Here is an 18,015-nt window from a genome sequence, read left to right on the forward strand (position 1 = left end):
AGCACTTGCCATAGATGTGGCTGTCTTGTCAAGCACTTCTCACACACCTTACAGTCTAACTGATCCCACAAAAGATCAATGGGTTTAAGATCCAAAACACTCTTTTCCAATTATCTGTTGTCCATTGTCTGTGTTTCTTTGCCCCCTCTAACCTTTTCTTTTTGTTTTTCTGTTTCAAAAGTGGCTTTTTCTTTGCAATTCTTCCCATAAGGCCTGCACCCCTGAGTCTTCTCTTTACTGTTGTACATGAAACTGGTGTTGAGCGGGTAGAATTCAATGAAGCTGTCAGCTGAGGACATGTGAGGTGTCTATTTCTCAAACTAGAGACTCTGATGTACTTATCCTCTTTTAGAGTTGTACATCTGGCCTTCCACATCTCTTTCTGTCCTTGTTAGAGCCAGTTGTCCTTTGTCTTTGAAGACTGTAGTGTACACTTTTGTATGAAATCTTCAGTTTTTTGGCAATTTCACAAATTCATTCCTCAAAACAATGATTGACTGACGAGTTTCTAGAGAAAGCTGTTTCTTTTTTGCCATTTTTGACCTAATATTGACCTTAAGACATGCCAGTCTATGGCATACTTTGGCAACTCAAAAACAAACACAAAGACAATGTTAAGCTTCATTTAATGAACCAAATAGCTTTCAGCTATGTTTGATATAATGGCAAGTGATTTTTCTAGTACCAAATTAGCATTTAGCATGATTACTCAAGGATAAGTTGTTGGAGTGATGGCTGCTGGAAATGGGACCTGTCTAGATTTCATCAAAAATGACTTTTTTCAAATAGTGATGATGCTGTTTTTTACATCAGTAATGTCCTGACTATACTTTGTGAACAGTCGATTGCCACTTTGGTGAATTAAAGTACCAATTTCCTTCCGAAACAGCAAAATTTGTACATTATTCCAAACTTTTGGCCACAAGTGTGTATATATATATATAATATATATACAGTTGTGCTCAAAAGTTTGCATACCCTGGCAGAAATTGTGAAATTTTGGCATTGATTTTGAAAATATGACTGATCATGCAAAAAAAACAAACTGTATTTTATTGAAGGATAGTGATCATATGAAGCCATTTATTATCACATAGTTGTTTGGCTCCTTTTTAAATCATAATGATAACAGAAATCACCCAAATGGCCCTGATCAAAAGTTTACATACCCTTGAATGTTTGGTCTTGTTACAGACACACAAGGTGACACACACAGGTTTAAATGGCAATTAAAGGTTAATTTCCCACACCTGTGGCTTTTTAAATTGCAATTAGTGTCTGTATAAATAGTCAATGAGTTTGTTTGCTCTCACGTGGATGCACTGAGCAGGCTAGATACTGAGCCATGGGGAGCAGAAAAGAACTGTCAAAAGACCTGCGTAACAAGGTAATGGAACTTTATAAAGATGGAAAAGGATATAAAAATATATCCAAAGCCTTGAATATGCCAGTCAGTACTGTTCAATCACTTATTAAGAAGTGGAAAATTCAGGGATCTCTTGATATCAAGCCAAGGTCAGGTAGACCAAGAAAGATTTCAGCCACAACTGCCAGAAGAATTGTTCAGGATACAAAGAAAAACCCACAGGTAACCTCAGGATAAATACAGGCTGCTCTGGAAAAAGACGGTGTGGTTGTTTCAAGGAGCACAATACGACGATACCTGAACAAAAATGAGCTGCATGGTCGAGTTGCCAGAAAGAAGCCTTTACTGCGCCAATGCCACAAAAAAGCCGGTTACAATACGCCTCACAGCTTCTGGCACAATGTAATTTGGAGTGACGAGACCAAATAGAGCTTTATGGTCACAATCACAAGCGCTATGTTTGGAGAGGGGTCAACAAGGCCTATAGTGAAAAGAATACCATCCCCACTGTGAAGCATGGTGGTGGCTCACTGATGTTTTGGGGGTGTGTGAGCTCTAAAGGCATGGGGAATCTTGTGAAAATTGATGGCAAGCTGAATGCAGCATGTTATCAGAAAATACTGGCAGACAATTTGCATTCTTCTGCATGAAAGCTGCGCATGTGACCCTCTTGGACATTCCAGCACGACAATGACCCTAAACACAAGGCCAAGTTGACCCTCCAGTGGTTACAGCAGAAAAAGGTGAAGGTTCTGGAGTGGCCATCACAGTCTCCTGACCTTAATATCATCGAGCCACTCTGGGGAGATCTCAAATGTGCGGTTCATGCAAGACGACCAAAGACTTTGCATGACCTGGAGGCATTTTGCCAAGACGAATGGGCAGCTATACCACCTGCAAGAATTTGGGGCCTCATAGATAACTATTACAAAAGACTGCACGCTGTCATTGATGCTAAAGGGGGATATACAATATTAAGAACTAAGGGTATGCAGACTTTTGAACAGAGGTGATTTAATTTATTTCCTTGTTGCCATGTTTTGTATTATGATTGTGCCATTCTGTAATAACCTACAGTTGAATATGAATCCCATAAGAAATAAAAGAAATGTGTTTTGCCTGCTCACTCATGTTTTCTTTAATAATGGTACATTATTACCAATTCTCCGAGTGTATGCAAACTTTTGAGCACAACTGTATATATATATATATATATACACACACACACACATACACTCACACATATACAGTATATAGTATATTGCTAAATACAAAATTATACATACAGTATACGCTTCTCTAACGTGAAAACTGGCCTGCAGCTGGAATATTGAATTATTTTACTTGATGGAGGAATTGTCTACTCTGATTATTAAGCCTAATATTAGCCTAATATATATAACTGCAGAATGTTTCTAACTACTGGTAAAAAATCCACTCCACATTATGCCTGTTATCACAGTAAGACCATCATTCACACAACAATACAACCCATTAAAAAAAAGACTGTACATTCTATTCACGTCATATTAAATATTGTGTCTACCTTACCTAAGGTCTGTGAATACAGATGGATTTACCTGAATATGCTGCAGGTGTTCATCTGTTCCGTTAACACTCCTTTGTTTTCTGCCCTTCTTTGGGTATCCGTTTATCTTGCACTCATAACACGCTTCAGGAGAGAGCGCATTCTCATCTTGTTTCAGAGGAGAACTACCACTGCCCAAACCAACACCAGATACACAGTGCCTTCAAAACACACAATAAATACTAGTTTAACTAATTTTAACAAACTTGCTCAGATGATTCTCTTCAGACTGCTGCTCTGCCATGACAGTAGTTGGTCTGAATGAGAAAGCTGATTGTAGTTTACACCAATGCCAGCTATAGTGGCTCTTGTGCCAACAGTAATAATGCAATCTGTACTTGCATTGCATTATGAGTTGTGGAACACTTTTTTGGAATCCAGCAAGATGTGAAATTGAGCTTCACATACTTGTGTAGAGTATGCTTTGGGCCTTTGAGCTACTTTCTGTGTGTAAGTGTCTCACCCCTGTCCTGCTCTGAGGTATCCCGATGGGCAGCCACACAGGTAACCTCCGTCAGTGTTGGAGCAGCCGTATGAGCAGGGGTTCTGCGATGAGCTGCACTCATTCACGTCCTGACAGCCACCTGTATGCTGCTCGTAGCTGAAGCCCGTCGGACACAGACAGTGGAAACTGCCCAGAGTGTTGTGACATGACGCCCCGCCGCAGATCTGGCTGTTCTGACACTCATTCTCATCTGGACACACACACACACACACACACACACACACACACACACACACACACACACACACACACACACACACAGAGTCAAAGGTCAGGCAGGTTCCCACAGCGCTGGGTCATTGACCCACGCTAGAGGCCAGAACTGCTGCCAAGGTTTCACAATCTCTCCGTAGGCAGACTGTGCGACTGACCACATAAGGATAAGCGGGAATTCATTTTGAAGGTCACAATATTTTTATCAGCACAGGAAGGGCCGTGCTTCCACAAACAGGAAGTTGAGACTGTTAAGACTGCAAGACTGTCTTCTGTGGAACAAAAAAGGAAATGTTAGGCAGTTTGTTAGTCTCAGTCACCATTCACATTCATTGCATCCTTTTTCCATACAATGAAAGTGAATGGTGACCTGACTAGTATTCAGCCTAAAGGGGCGATCACACAAGGCTTTGAGCATGCACATTTTTTTCGGACACTGCAACGGACCAGGATATGTCACGTGGGTGGACTTCTGGATCAAGTAAATAAAACATTACAAATAACATATATACATTTTAAATATAAATTTACTCACTTTCCTGCAACAATAAAACATTGCAGCTTTAACATATGTATTCTTTGAATTGAAAAAAGAGGTCAGAGTGTGATGTTTCGCTCTTTTATTGGTCATGCGTTCTCTCGTCCAACGGATTCGCGGTTCAGAGTTCACCAAACTTGAACTTTGGTATGCAACGTAGAACGAAATTTCTTTGCATGAGCTTGTGTTTCTGGTCTCTTCTGGTGAATGGAGCACGAAGTGTAATGTAACCACCCTGTAACATCTCCTTTTGTGTTCCACAGTCTTGTGTGGGTTTGGAAAAACATGAAGGTGAGTAAATGATGACAGAATTTTCATTTTTGGGTGAACTATCCCTTTAAATGTGTCTTACCAATGCACTGGTTCCACTGGTAGTGCTGCAGGTATCCTTGTGGGCAGCTACATCTGTACCCGCCCACTAGATTCTGACAGCCATGCTGACAGCGATGGTTCCCCACACACTCGTCCATATCTGACACACACACACAGACATATCAGACTTTTCACCACAAGCCAATTATGTTTTATGTAGTCTCAATAAGCCAGATGTTTAACTAAAGGTATAAAGTCTGATCCACTTTGCAGATTATTTCAGCGAGGACCATCTGAAAACTGTCAAATCCAGTGAATGGTTCCTCCTCAAAAGGGGCTAATTGCATCATTCTGAAGTACCTTGTAAACACAACTTTATTTCTCTCAGAGAGAGTATAAGATAACATGAGTTTAGAGAAAGAAGAGTTCTCTTTGGCGCAAGCCCTTACTTACAGTTCAGCGATAGGATTCTCGCTCGAACTGTCAGATCCTGCCGGAAGGAAATGATGACAGGGGAAAGAAGCTTACCCGTTATGGCAGAATGGGACCTAAACTGGTGGTGATGGGGAGGCGGTGGGTAAAGCATTGCGGCATAATGAGAGATGAGGGACAGCTGTGCTGATCTTATAAGGCAAAGGGCTTGATCATGATTGGATGAGATGCCTGAATTGAATGAGTGAATGATGTAAAGTTTACAACAAGTCATCTGGCAGAACTATTGCATAGGCTTCCATTTTCAAGTGGACTAATATAAACCTGAGCACCCAGACTCCTGGAAGTTGTGTCGACAGCCAATGATATTGGAACTGGTGATTTTAAGCCAGCTCTTGCCTTGTGTGTAATAGGCATCAGACAGTCAGTGAACAGACTGTGGGCGGTCTCAGAGTTTATCTTTTGTGTGTGTGTGAGCTGACCTTCACATTGTTGTCCGTTGGGGTCAAGGGTGAAGCCCCGCTGACATTCACAGTTGAAGCTTCCAGGACTGTTCTGACACACTCCGTTTGGTCCGCACAGACCTGGTTCAGTGGCGCACTCATTGTTATCTGTCATAGAGAGAGTGAATCACCATGGTTTGATTATTTCTTGCCAGTGACAGGAAATACAGTTGAGGAAAGAACAGTTTTCTTTTTATATTTTTCATGGGTTTGTGTTTTACTAGTTTACTTGAGTTGATGGTGAAACACCCACCAAATCTAAACACTGACTGCTGTATCCATGGCTACAGAACTGTGCTACAAACCGCTACAGCACACACATAGCAGGGTCACCATGACAAAACATAAGTCAGAGACTTTGTTCTGCATGGACTACTAGTGTACGGCTTACTGCATACTGCACAGTATACTAGGGTTTTTCCTGCATTGAAAATTTTTCAGTGGCCGCCTGATTCAATGCTATTCATCTTGCGTTCAGCACTTCATATGCGCGAAATGTGCTTCTCGTGTGCAGTTCAGCAGGTTTCCCGATATTTGTGCTTCAGAGACAGGACAGCACAGTGCGGGATCATTCACTCATGCTACTCAATCCGGCTTCTCTCGATATTGCGGCACAAACCACAAAATTTACGTGATCCATTTGAATTCTACTGAGATGTTTTTTACTTTAAAGCACAATGAAGAAGTCAAACATCTTCAACGACTAGACAGCCCGACGTGATAACCACCACTGATAAGGTGGCACAACACTGTGTCATGCACCAAAATAAAGGGTTTTTAAACTACACATCAGGCCTGTCGTGATTATTAAATAATCGTCTGATTGCAGTTAGTTGATCTAACCGCGATTATTGTGGACTTCAAATTCTAATCACATTTTAATGTCCAAATACAGGGATTTTAAGTGAATTTATAAATGCCATGAACGAAGCGTTTGTGTGTCATTCAGTTGAACATCACTGAGCCGCACCGTGGATCTCAACCAGAGCAGCTCCTGCACAGAAGAGCACGTGAAGCGCTTCTCAAGCGAAATATTTTACTATTGCATAATTAAAATAACACAACACAATACAATATAATTGCTTTGCAAGTTGGCTGGGTTCCAAAAACACAGTGTAAATGTAAAGTTTACCATAACATATTTTATGTATTTTGAAATATTTTGATATTTAAAACATTATTTTTCATGTCATTCATACGTTTTTAAAGCCTTCAAAGGAAATCTTATATTCCCATTTTATTATTTGATTTACATATTTGTCAAATATGTACAAATGATCACTAAAGGTGTATGAAGCACACATACGCCTTTAGAAATATGACAATTTGTTTGACAATTAATCGCGAAAGCCCTAAAACAGAAAATTAATTATCATAATCGCAATTATTTGTTTCACAATTAATCAACAGCTAAATTTTATAATCCTAACAGCCTTACTACACATCATCACCCTTTCATAAATTTGTCATAGTAAACTGTAATAGTATTTTCTAATATAATATATATAATATATCCTCTGTTCTGTTCGAATGATGTTGGATATTAGGATACAAACCTGCCATGTTTGCCTTTAGATATTCATATATTCCCTATAGAGATTACTTAAATAATTAAGAGCCTCATGGAAAGGATAAATATTTGTTAAGTAGTAGAAACAACATTTTCACTAAAGCACAATCCCACCTTAGTATGGTGCTGTGTTCATGAACAGTCAGAAGATAAGCAGCCTTATAGAAATAAGGTGATAATACAATTATTTTCGTTTAGTTAGATTGTCCATAGCATCTTAAGTAAAACAAAAACTGTTGAATTAAAAATGTTCCAGATGCTTAGATGATCAAAAATAACTTGTACTGTATATCCAATCTACTGTATATATAATAAGCAACTACATAATTATGTCAAATATTTATTATTGCAAGTATGTAATAAACCAACTTTACATCGGCGTGTATGTCAGCCACCACAAATACCAGGAAAAACCATGTATACACTGCCGAATTTATAAGGATGTATTCATTAACATTAGTTGATACATTAGTTAACATGAACTAACAATGAACAATACTTTTAGAGCATTTATTAATCTTGGTTAATGTTAATTTCTACATATACATATTTACATTAAAAGCTGATTATTTTAACATTAGTATATTCAATATTAAAGGGATGTTCTGAGTTCAATACAACGTCGACAGCGTTTGTGGTATAATATTGATCACCACAAAAATGGAAAATTCCTTTTCTTTAAAAAAAGCAAAAATCTGGGTTACAGTGAGACACTTACAATGGAAGTGAATGGGGCCAATTTTTTAATGTTAAAATACTGTTTCAAAAGTTTAGCCACAAGACATAAACAATATGTGTGTTCACATGATTTTAGTGTGATAAAATCACTTACTAACCTTTTCTGTGTAAAGCTATAGCCAATTTCACAACTTCGTTACCATGATGATGTAATGTCAACAAACCCTAAAAGGACTGTTAAAATGGTTTAATCAACTTTACTGCTCAGATAATACACAAGTTTTTACAGAAGAATTAATGCAAGTGCTTTAAAAAATTATAAGCTTAAAGATGTGTATGTAAGATTCAGAAATCCTTGTTATTAATGACACCTGTGGCCGTTAAGTGAACTGTAGCCAGCTGCCGGTTGACCATGCTCGTGCACACACTCCATAGGGACGCGAATGAACATCCAAAACAATAACGTAACGTACAAAGAGACTGAATGTGATTCACCGGCATCATGCTGACAGATGAGGTAGCGTAATTAAAATTACAGTTATGATTGTTTTACCTACAAACTTTGAGACTAAACTAAAACTACTTATCAGCTAACATAACATACTGATACACACATAGAGCTATATACTACCGAAATTTACCAGACAGTTTACTGTTGCACTGCACTGTTATGTTGCACTATTGTATGTTTTGTATGTCGTATGTTGTACTACGATCAAGAAACCAGCGTATTTGCTTAAATTCATCCTGTATACCTGGCTTTTAGTATAAAGAGAAGATCGTTGAAATTATTTGAAAGTTACAAAGCAAGGTAGCTTGCAATTCATCAGCGTTAGCATGCAAGATCAAGTTAGCTAAAATTACACATATCAATCCTTATGGCACTATATTTCACATGCTTTGCAGTTATGTAAACTTACCTGTCCAATAAGAAGAATGCCAATTCAGGGTCGGTTTTGATCCCCAAAACTGAACAAAGTTCCCTCCAGGAATCAAATGCCCTACCGATGTTCACTCTAGATTTTGCTCGACCACGGTCACGTTCACACTTCAGTAAATATTTTTTATTTTTTATTTATTTTTTGGCTTACTCTGAGTTTGTGTAGGAGTCGGTGTTGTGCTGGGAGCCGGGTGTTTGCTGGATTCCGTCTCTAAGATAATGTTACCTAGTGTTGCAGTTTGTTGACGCTGTTGAATAGCGGAAGAGAAGCTACTGTCTGAGGCAAGGCTCTCGGGAGCGCGCATAAACGTCACATCCTTTGGATTTTCCCGGCAAAAGCGACTCGCTCCCTTTGCATGAAAATCAGTCTACAGGCTTTAATAGGCAACCTAGGAAGTCCGGGAAGGGCTCATTTTTTAAGTTGCATTACAAGCTGTTCATACATTGGCAAAAAAAAAGGTGAATATTTCATGAAAATTGTCACATACTGCACCTTTAAAATTTCTGTGTTTAAACCCTACAAAAATTGGCCCCATTCACTTCCATTGTAAATGCCTCAATGTAACCTTGATTTTTTCTCCCAATTTGGAATGCCCAATGCCCAATTCCTCGTGGTGGTGTAGTGATTCGCCTCAGTCCGGGTGGCAGAGGACGAATCCCAGTTGCCTCCGCATCTGAGACAGTCAACCCATGCATCTTATCACGTGGCTTGTTGAGCGCGTTGCCACAGAGACATAGCGCATGTGGAGGCTTCACGCCACCCACCGCGGCAACCACGCTCAACTCACCACGCGCCCCATCGAGAACGAACCACATTACAGCGACCATGAGGAGGTTACCCCATGTGACTCTACCCTCCCTTGCAACCGGGCCAATTTGGTTGCTTAGGAGACCTGGCTGGAGTCACTCAGCACGCCCTGGGATTTGAACTAGCGAACTCCAGGGGTGGTAGCTAGCGTATTTTACCACTGAGCTACCCAGGCCATAACCTTGATTTTTTTAAGAAAAGGAGGAATAAGTCAAAATCATTATTTGTGGTAATCAACATTATGCCACAAATGCTGTCGATTGAACTGAACTTGTATTGAACCCGGAACATTATTTGTTTAATTAACATTAACCAAGCTTAATACATTTTGTAAAAATCATTGTTCATGTTTAGTTGATGATACCTAATGGATTAAGTGTCAAAAACAAGATGCAGTAAACAATGATAACCAATATAATGCCTCTTTGTGGTCACATCATCTCATTACATATAATTTAGTGAGTAGCGTCCAGTTATCATCTCAGAAATTTTTTTATTTTGCATTTTGCATCCAGTTTTGTGTAAAATTGTCTTAGATTTGTCAGTCTAATCAAATAACAAGTCACCAGACTAGAAACGAAAGGTCAAATTACATGCGTACAGTGCACTGTACATGTACAGTGCACACACTGCAGAAATAGTATGAGTAGTCTAGTAGTACCGGTAGGCTATTTTAAACACAACCAGAGTCCAGGGACTGAAAGGAAGGTGAGTGTGCGAGTGTGTGTGTACTTACCGATACAGGCAGTGTGGTGTTGTGTAAATCCAGGAGGGCATTTGCAGGTGAATCCACCGATTGTGTTCACACACAGGAACTGACAGTTGTGCTGTTTAGTGGAGCATTCATCCAGATCTGAGACAGAGACACAGTGTTAGACTGAACAACAGGGCACATACACACTCTGCCCTTCCCTGCCAGTGAACCTGACCTGTGAAACTCGAGCGTAGCATTAAACTGGTGTAAATAATGAGCCGTGTGTTTAGAGTTTAATGTCATTAATATAATGTGTGTATTTAATCAGGCTAGCGTTTGTGTGTGTTAAACTCTTATCTGGGGCTAAAGGAAGTTTAGACTAGACTCACTAACCGCTGTGTGTGTATTTGTGATTGTTTTACCCCTGCAGCTCTTGGCATCGTCCTGCAGCACGTATCCTCGCGGGCATGAGCACAGATACCCCCCTTCTGTATTCTTACAGATGAAGTTACAGGGTTTGGGAGCCTGAACACACTCGTCCACATCTACAGACCACACAAGGGTTCAGTTCACATTGATGTTAAAGGAACAGTCTGGATACTTAAGCACTTTGTATAGCATGTGTGACATGCCGTCGAATACCACGGAAAAAAATGTAGGCTTTGGGGGGTGGGCTGTCTAATGCAGTTCCTTAGTATGTATAAACAAGGAAAACTAAAAAAATATTTTACAGTAATGCACTTATAATAGAAGTCTATGGTGCAAGAGTACCATGGGGTTTCAAAGCAGAAATGTGAATTGTAATTTTGTTAAAGCACTTATATTTTTTCTCATGTACAAATATGTTTTTTATTTGAGCTCTAAAGTTGTCTTGATTGTTTTTTGTTTGTTTGTTTTTTAGGTGGTACTACTTTTCCAGGTGGATGAACTTGTTGATGTATTACTGACGTAGTTTGCTCCATGTAAAAAGTGCTTTACCGATATTTACCTGATGTCACATCCTTTTCTGGTGTGCTTGCGCAGATATTAAGTGAAAATAAGCATATTTTCAAATGGCTATTTGCTGTTCTGTGCACATGCCCTATAGACTTCCATTGTAAGTGCATTACTGTAAACACAATTTGTATTTATTTTGATAAAAAGTTTCAATTATTGTGTGTGATAATCGAAAACATGTCACCAATCTGATAGCTTACCTATACTGAACCCAGAATATTTCTTTAAACTATCATTATATGTGAGACTCACCAACGCATACGGTCACAGAGATGTCAGTCGTGTATCCTGGTTTGCAGATGCAGCTGAACGAGCCCAACGAGTTCAAACACTGACCGTTCTTGCACAGATTCCCCATCACCTTACACTCATCAATATCTACACATATAAACAAACATATATATTAACAAAGATTCCCTAATTGAGATACTCATCTGCAACGTACACAACACACAATCATTAAAATGTACACAAACACACACTCATACATATATTGGTGTGGTGTGTGTACCCTGGCCGTCAGTGGTGTATCCCGGTCCGAGCGGGCACATTTTCTTGTATTGGGTGGTCCCGGGCAGCGGGCACAGCTCACAGTTCGACCCCCAGCCGCGGCCTCTGTCGCAACAGCATTCTGACTTCCTGACGCTCACACGACTGCTAGAACTCATCTGACACATCGTCTGAAGAACCTCCAGGAAACAGAAGCCCTGACGATTATCTGGGAAACACACACACACAGGTTATCCGCTTGTGAGCATGCTCTGGCAGCTTATGGTGTGTTTTGGATGTTGGTGTTAAGATTTTGTTAGTCAAACAACATTGACATACTTGTAGGTTTGTTCAGTGGAGATACCAAATATATATATATATATAAAAACAAATGCATACACTCCCATATGAAAATAAAACAAAAGAGATGTCTTTAAAGGAATATATCACTCAAAAAGGAAAATTAATTTACTCACCCTCATGTCATCCCAGATTTTCTTTCATCTGCTAAACTCAAATGAAGATTTTTAGAAGAATATTTCATATCTGTTGGTCCATAAAATACAAGTGAATGTTGACCAGAAATTTGAAGGTCGAAATATCACATCAAGTCAGCATACTGTATAAGTAATTTGTAAGATTCCAGTGGTTTAATCAATTCTGAACTGACTTCTGAAGTAATCCAATCAGTTTTGGGTGAGAAAAAAACAAAATGTAACCCTTTTTTCACTGTATAACTCGCCATTGCAGTCTCTAGGCACGATCATGATTTCAAGCTCGATGCTTGACGCATGCGCAGAGTGCTAGACAGTGCTATAGGAAGTGTTATCGGTCTTAAAATCACAATTGCCAAGGAGACTGCTATCAAGATGTACACTGAAAAAAAGGAGTTACATTTTGGTTTGGTCTCACCCAAAACCGACTGAATCACTTCAGAAGTCATTAAACCACTGGAGTCTTATGGATTATTTTTATACCGACTTGATGTGATATTTGGTCATCATTCACTTGCATTGTATGAACTTACAGAGCTGAGATACTCTTCTAAAAATCTTCATTTGTGTTCTGCAGAAGTAAGAAAGTCATATACATCTAGGATGGTATGAGGGTGAGTAAATGATGAGAGAATTTTCATTTTCCCATTAATATCTCAATTATTTCTCCAAGAAAGCAATGAGACTAAATGGAGGGCAAATGTAGACTTCTGTTTCTCAAATGTTTCACTTGAGGAGAACTGATATCTCTATTAAGTATCCCGAGCTACGAAAGAGCATCCTTTGTCCCCATAAGTTTGCTTTGAGTTCATTGGTATGAATGTGTCTCTGTGTTGTTTGTATGTGAGGTGAGATAATACAGCAAATCTGACAAGACGCTGTGAGTCCGTCTCTGTTTGAAAAGAACACATCCATTTGTGATAACACACCAACACTCTTACCAATACACTCTGTTCTGCTGGGGCTGGAGCTGAACCCTTGATCACAGATACAGCGGTAGCTGCCAACAGTGTTCTCACAGCGGCCGTTCTCACAGATGCCCGGTTTCGCCGTGCATTCATTCAGATCTGTGCGCAAATACACACGCACACGTGTTATGACTCAGTTTCTGGCTCTGGATCTGAAGTATTTTTGATAAACATCAGGACGCTTCTGACCCATGCAGCTTTCTCCGTTGGGCTGCCTCATGTATCCCGGTGAGCAGATGCACATGTAAGTGCCAATCAGATTCTTACAGGTCATTCCTCTGGACGCACAGTCATCCAAACCTTCCTCACATTCATTCTGATCTGAGAAACACAAACATCACATGCGTGTGCAGTCACTCAAACTTGATGGTGTGTTTATGGCTGTGATGTAAACAGTTACAGATGTCTCTCTCTCTCTATCTCTCTCTCGTGTGTGTTTATACCTTTGCACATTCTGTGGTCTTCTCTCAGCACATATCCTGCTGGACATTTGCATTCATACGATCCCACCGTGTTGACACAACGGAACGCACAAAGCAGAGGATTCTGGGAGCACTCATTCACGTCTGCAGACACATCGTCATGTGTTTCATTAAACTCAAATGCACTCAAACCAATAAATGCAATTTACACTACAGCTTTTGATGTCAGAGTTCTGAGTTTGTTTGATTGATCTGAAAGCTGTTTTCAAACTAAAGTGTGCAAGAGCAAAATGCACTCGCGTCTGCTTGACAACTGTGATGTAAGGTATGGTTCATGTGGATGATTAGCAATAGGTGTGTAATTTATCTGTTCTGAGCACGTAAAGTTTTGGTAGTAAAATGTAAATGTAAAGCAGAACATTATTGACTCGAACAATAACTTCTGCACCTTCACAGGTCATCATGGGTCCGGGCTCAAATCCATCATCACAGCTGCATTCAAATGCTCCCTCCACGTTTGTGCAGGTGCCGTTACCACACGGGTTACCCAGCTCACACTCGTTTGTGTCTGAAGAGAGAGTCCAGTAACCACAGCTTCATTACACACAAACACTGTTGACAATGTGCAGTGTCTTCAAAACTTCCAGTCAGCATTAACACTCCTTCTGCCGATTCAAAATAATCCCAGTGACATCACCGCTGATCATTTTATAAACTAATAGGATTGGATGTCCCAATAAATATTTTTTGAGAATGAGTACGATACTTTTTGTTACTCGCCGCTACCGATACCTGTTTTTTTTCCAACAGTTTATTTCAATTTTATCATCTAAATGGTGTTTAAATAAATAAATTCATAAAAACTTTAATCAAATGAAAATATAAAAATTAATTTTCAACATAATATTGGTTTATCAAATGAAGTGCTTATATACAGAACCTCACAGCACAATCCAAAATACAACATTGGAGTTACTTTATATTTTGTCAGATAAAGTGCTGCATAACAGAGCATCACAGATGTTAGATATCACACAATTACTACTGATTTATTATTATTATTTGAAGTAGTATTACAGTGAATATTACATAACTTTAAAGTAGTGATTATATTTCTGTTGTACTTTTTTCCTATAAATTTAGCTTTTATTTTGACTGAGCTTTTATTTTGAAGTGTTTCTTTGTTGTTTTGACCACGGAGCTCTGACGTTATGACGGCAGCTTCCCACTCTGGAAAAGCCGGTCGCTATGTGACTCAAAGTGATTATTAAACCACAAAAGGCTGCTGTTTATTTAAATACATACTCTTTATGTGCCTCACAATACAATGTGAATTTGCACTCTGTTAACTGTCATCTGCTACAAAGAGTGTGCGTGATGCTCATGACGGTGTTTTCCCTGTATGAGCCTTGGAGGAGCTTTAAAAGGTATGAGCAGCCGGTGTCAGCACAACACTGTCTCCACACATTCACAAGCTCTCACATTTAAATTACATGCAAACTATATATTTATCTCAGTAAATCACAACTTTTGCGGTTAAATAATCTCACTAGGACATAACGTGATTTTAATTTGTTAGCTGAATGTTCACGTAATGACATTCATACGTCAGATGGTATCGGTTTTTGGTGTCAGAGCATTTTTACGAGTAAGAGTACCAGTACATGAGCGCAGTATCTGATCCGATACCAGTATTGCTATAGGGACATCCCTAGTAAAAATTATTTCATAGACACGGGGACCCGGGTAGCTCAGCGAGTACTGACGCTTACTACCACCCCTGGTGTCGCGAGTTCGAATCCAGGGTATGCTGAGTGACTCAAGCCAGGTCTCCTAAGCAACCAAATTGGCCCGGTTGCTAGGGAGGGTAGAGTCACATGGGGTAACCTCCTCGTGGTCGCGATTAGTGGTTCTCGCTCTCAGTGGGGCACGTGGTAAGTTGTGCATGGATCGCGGAGAGTAGCATGAGTCTCCACATGCGGAGTCTCCGTGGTGTCATGCACAGCGAGCCACGTGATAAGATGCACGGATTGACTGTCTCAGAAGTGGAGGCAACTGAGACTTGTCCTCCGCCACCCGGATTGAGATGGGTAACCACGCCACCACGAGGACCTACTAAGCAGTGGGAATTGGGCATTCCAAATTGGGAGAATAAAAATGATTTCATAGACACTTCACATTGGAGTAGTTTGACAAAATACACTCACATTTGATGGATCAGCCTAAATGTTAAAAATGCACCCTGACCTTCACAGTTTATTCCAGTAAAATCGAGTCTGTAGCCAAATGGACACTCGCAGCGGAATGTTCCGTCTGTGTTGATGCATTGTCCATTTTTACAGATACCAGGATTCTCCGCACATTCGTCGATATCTGAAACGCACAATTCATCAATTTGTATGAATGAATACACAAACACACACACAGACTCTTTGATTTCAGCACTGTACAGCATCACTCACCCACTGCAGTGTCGTCTATAGTGATACCATTACCAGGAGCAAAACATAACGCTGTGTATGCCTCTGAAACACACAAAAACACACTCATGGAAAACACTGGCATGTCAAAATAACCCCACTGTGTGTGTGTTTTTGTGTCAAACATTCACCTTCATCTTTGCTGGGGCAGATTTCGCAGGGGTCACCCCAGCCCTGACCTGGCATGGCACTGCAGCAACAAATTCCTTTAGTCGTGTTCAGAGGCTTCGGCACCAGACAGCGTCCGTTCTCAAACTTAGTGTAGCAATAATTTACACGAATATCTGAGGGAAAGAGAGAATCATACATAATTAATTGCGTTTCTATTAGGGGTGGGTGAAATATCGGTTAAAATAAGAAATTGTTTTTATTGTGCAAAACACCCCAGCATGGTAAGGAATGTGTGTTCTTTACATTCAGAGAAAAAAATAAGGAATATGCATATTTTATGGTGTGAAAGTGACATATGCTAGGCCCCGCCCTCCCTTAGTTATTGTTGGTGATGCTAACATACTTTCCTACTAGTGTTTTTTTGAATAATTTCACTATAAAAACGTATTGCAATTTTCATGGTGCTTACAGTCAATACAATGGCAAAAATACACAAAAGTTCCACTCACTGTCATATAGCTTACAAATATATTTCAAAAAACATAATGTTTGAAGCTAAGAGAATTTATTATGTTGATCTCTCACATGAAATAATGATGATTTTTGCTTATATCACCCACCCTTAGTTTCAATGATGTGTGTTTCTATGATGTTAAAACGTGTGTGTGTGTGTGTACAGGTTTAACCTCCGTTGTGGGGACCAAATGTCCCCACAAGGATAGTAAAACCTGAGATCACCTACACTGTGGGGACCAGCCAGCGGTCCCCACAAGGGAAATGGCATATTAAATGATGTTTTTTTGAAAATGTAAAAATGCAAAAAGGTTTCAGTGAGGGTTAGGTTCAGGGGTAGGGTTAGGGGATATAATCTATAGTTCGTACAGTATAAAAATCATTATGTCTATGGAGAGTCCTCATAAGGATAGCGAAACCAACATGTGTATGTGCGTGTGTGAGCTATTGAGAAACAATTGGGTGGCTCTGTTGCTCTTATTTCCAAAAGCCTGTTTTTCATTCGCAGAAGCCTTTCCACCCTTTTGCACATGCACAAACTGCAGAGAAACACTCTGTTCTGTCCTTCAGGCCAGAGAGACAGAGTGACTAATGGAAAGTGTGAGACAGTAAAAGAATAAACGAAACGAGCAGCTCTTTGTTCTCACTTTCTGGGGCTGCAAACAAATTTGAGCTGCAATTATTATTTTGCTCATTTATGTAAGGAGGGACACATTATTCACTTATACCACAGGTCTGTTGAATGCTTGATTCTGATATGTTGACGGTCATTCTAAGGTGTACAGTTACTTTCCAGCAAACGCACAGCTATGAAGTAGTTCCAGGTCTTGACCGCATAACAGTTCCATATCACTTCGCCAAATTATTTCAGTTATTTAAAAGAGCCGTACAGGCTACCACAGTAAAATAACCAATTAATACAAAGATATTGGTAAAAAACATTGGATAAGAACGACAAACAATATATATAATATCCAAAATGTATTTCAATTTCAGTTCAAATGCGACCTTGTGCTACGTCTCTCTCTCTCTTTTTAGCAATTGTCTCACCCACACTCACACACGCTGACACACATAAACTCACACACATAGAAACTCGAGTCATGACTTGATCAACACAACAGTTTCTATATAATCCTAAATAACTTTAAATATCTGTGGAAAGCACCCTCACCCTCACGTCCCACCTCCCTCTCTCTCTCTCAATTAAATTAAATTCAAAGTGATTTATCGGCATGACAAACATTTTGTATTGCCAAAGCAATTACACAGAAAAACCGAACAAGAATTGAACAAGGACTAGAAAATGAAATCAGAAATAAGTATAAAGAAATAAATAGAGTAATAAACATTCAGCATTAATGCAACACTTTATAGGGTCTTTCTATCTTTCTT

At 39.6% G+C, this 18,015-nt stretch overlaps 1 protein-coding gene across 3 annotated transcripts in view; it reads right to left on the bottom strand.

Annotated features, from left to right (window-relative positions):
- The window catches only part of LOC127417196 (fibrillin-1-like), a 105,630-nt gene that overhangs the window by 4,450 nt on the left and 83,165 nt on the right, over positions 1–18,015 (bottom strand). For all 3 annotated transcript variants that reach the window (XM_051657031.1, XM_051657030.1, XM_051657032.1), the window contains 15 exons: positions 16,128–16,280; positions 15,979–16,041; positions 15,764–15,889; positions 13,965–14,084; positions 13,538–13,660; positions 13,284–13,415; positions 13,068–13,193; positions 11,655–11,861; positions 11,396–11,521; positions 10,570–10,692; positions 10,190–10,306; positions 5,437–5,565; positions 4,563–4,682; positions 3,418–3,649; positions 2,947–3,115 (listed from right to left, as the gene is read on the bottom strand). In XM_051657031.1, coding sequence (XP_051512991.1) covers positions 2,947–3,115; positions 3,418–3,649; positions 4,563–4,682; positions 5,437–5,565; positions 10,190–10,306; positions 10,570–10,692; positions 11,396–11,521; positions 11,655–11,861; positions 13,068–13,193; positions 13,284–13,415; positions 13,538–13,660; positions 13,965–14,084; positions 15,764–15,889; positions 15,979–16,041; positions 16,128–16,280 — 2,066 coding nt within the window. The remainder of the gene's footprint in view (positions 1–2,946; positions 3,116–3,417; positions 3,650–4,562; positions 4,683–5,436; positions 5,566–10,189; positions 10,307–10,569; positions 10,693–11,395; positions 11,522–11,654; positions 11,862–13,067; positions 13,194–13,283; positions 13,416–13,537; positions 13,661–13,964; positions 14,085–15,763; positions 15,890–15,978; positions 16,042–16,127; positions 16,281–18,015) is intronic.

This window comes from Myxocyprinus asiaticus, chromosome 26 (genome assembly GCF_019703515.2).
Source record: "Myxocyprinus asiaticus isolate MX2 ecotype Aquarium Trade chromosome 26, UBuf_Myxa_2, whole genome shotgun sequence".
In the NCBI taxonomy this organism is placed as follows: domain Eukaryota; kingdom Metazoa; phylum Chordata; class Actinopteri; order Cypriniformes; family Catostomidae; genus Myxocyprinus; species Myxocyprinus asiaticus.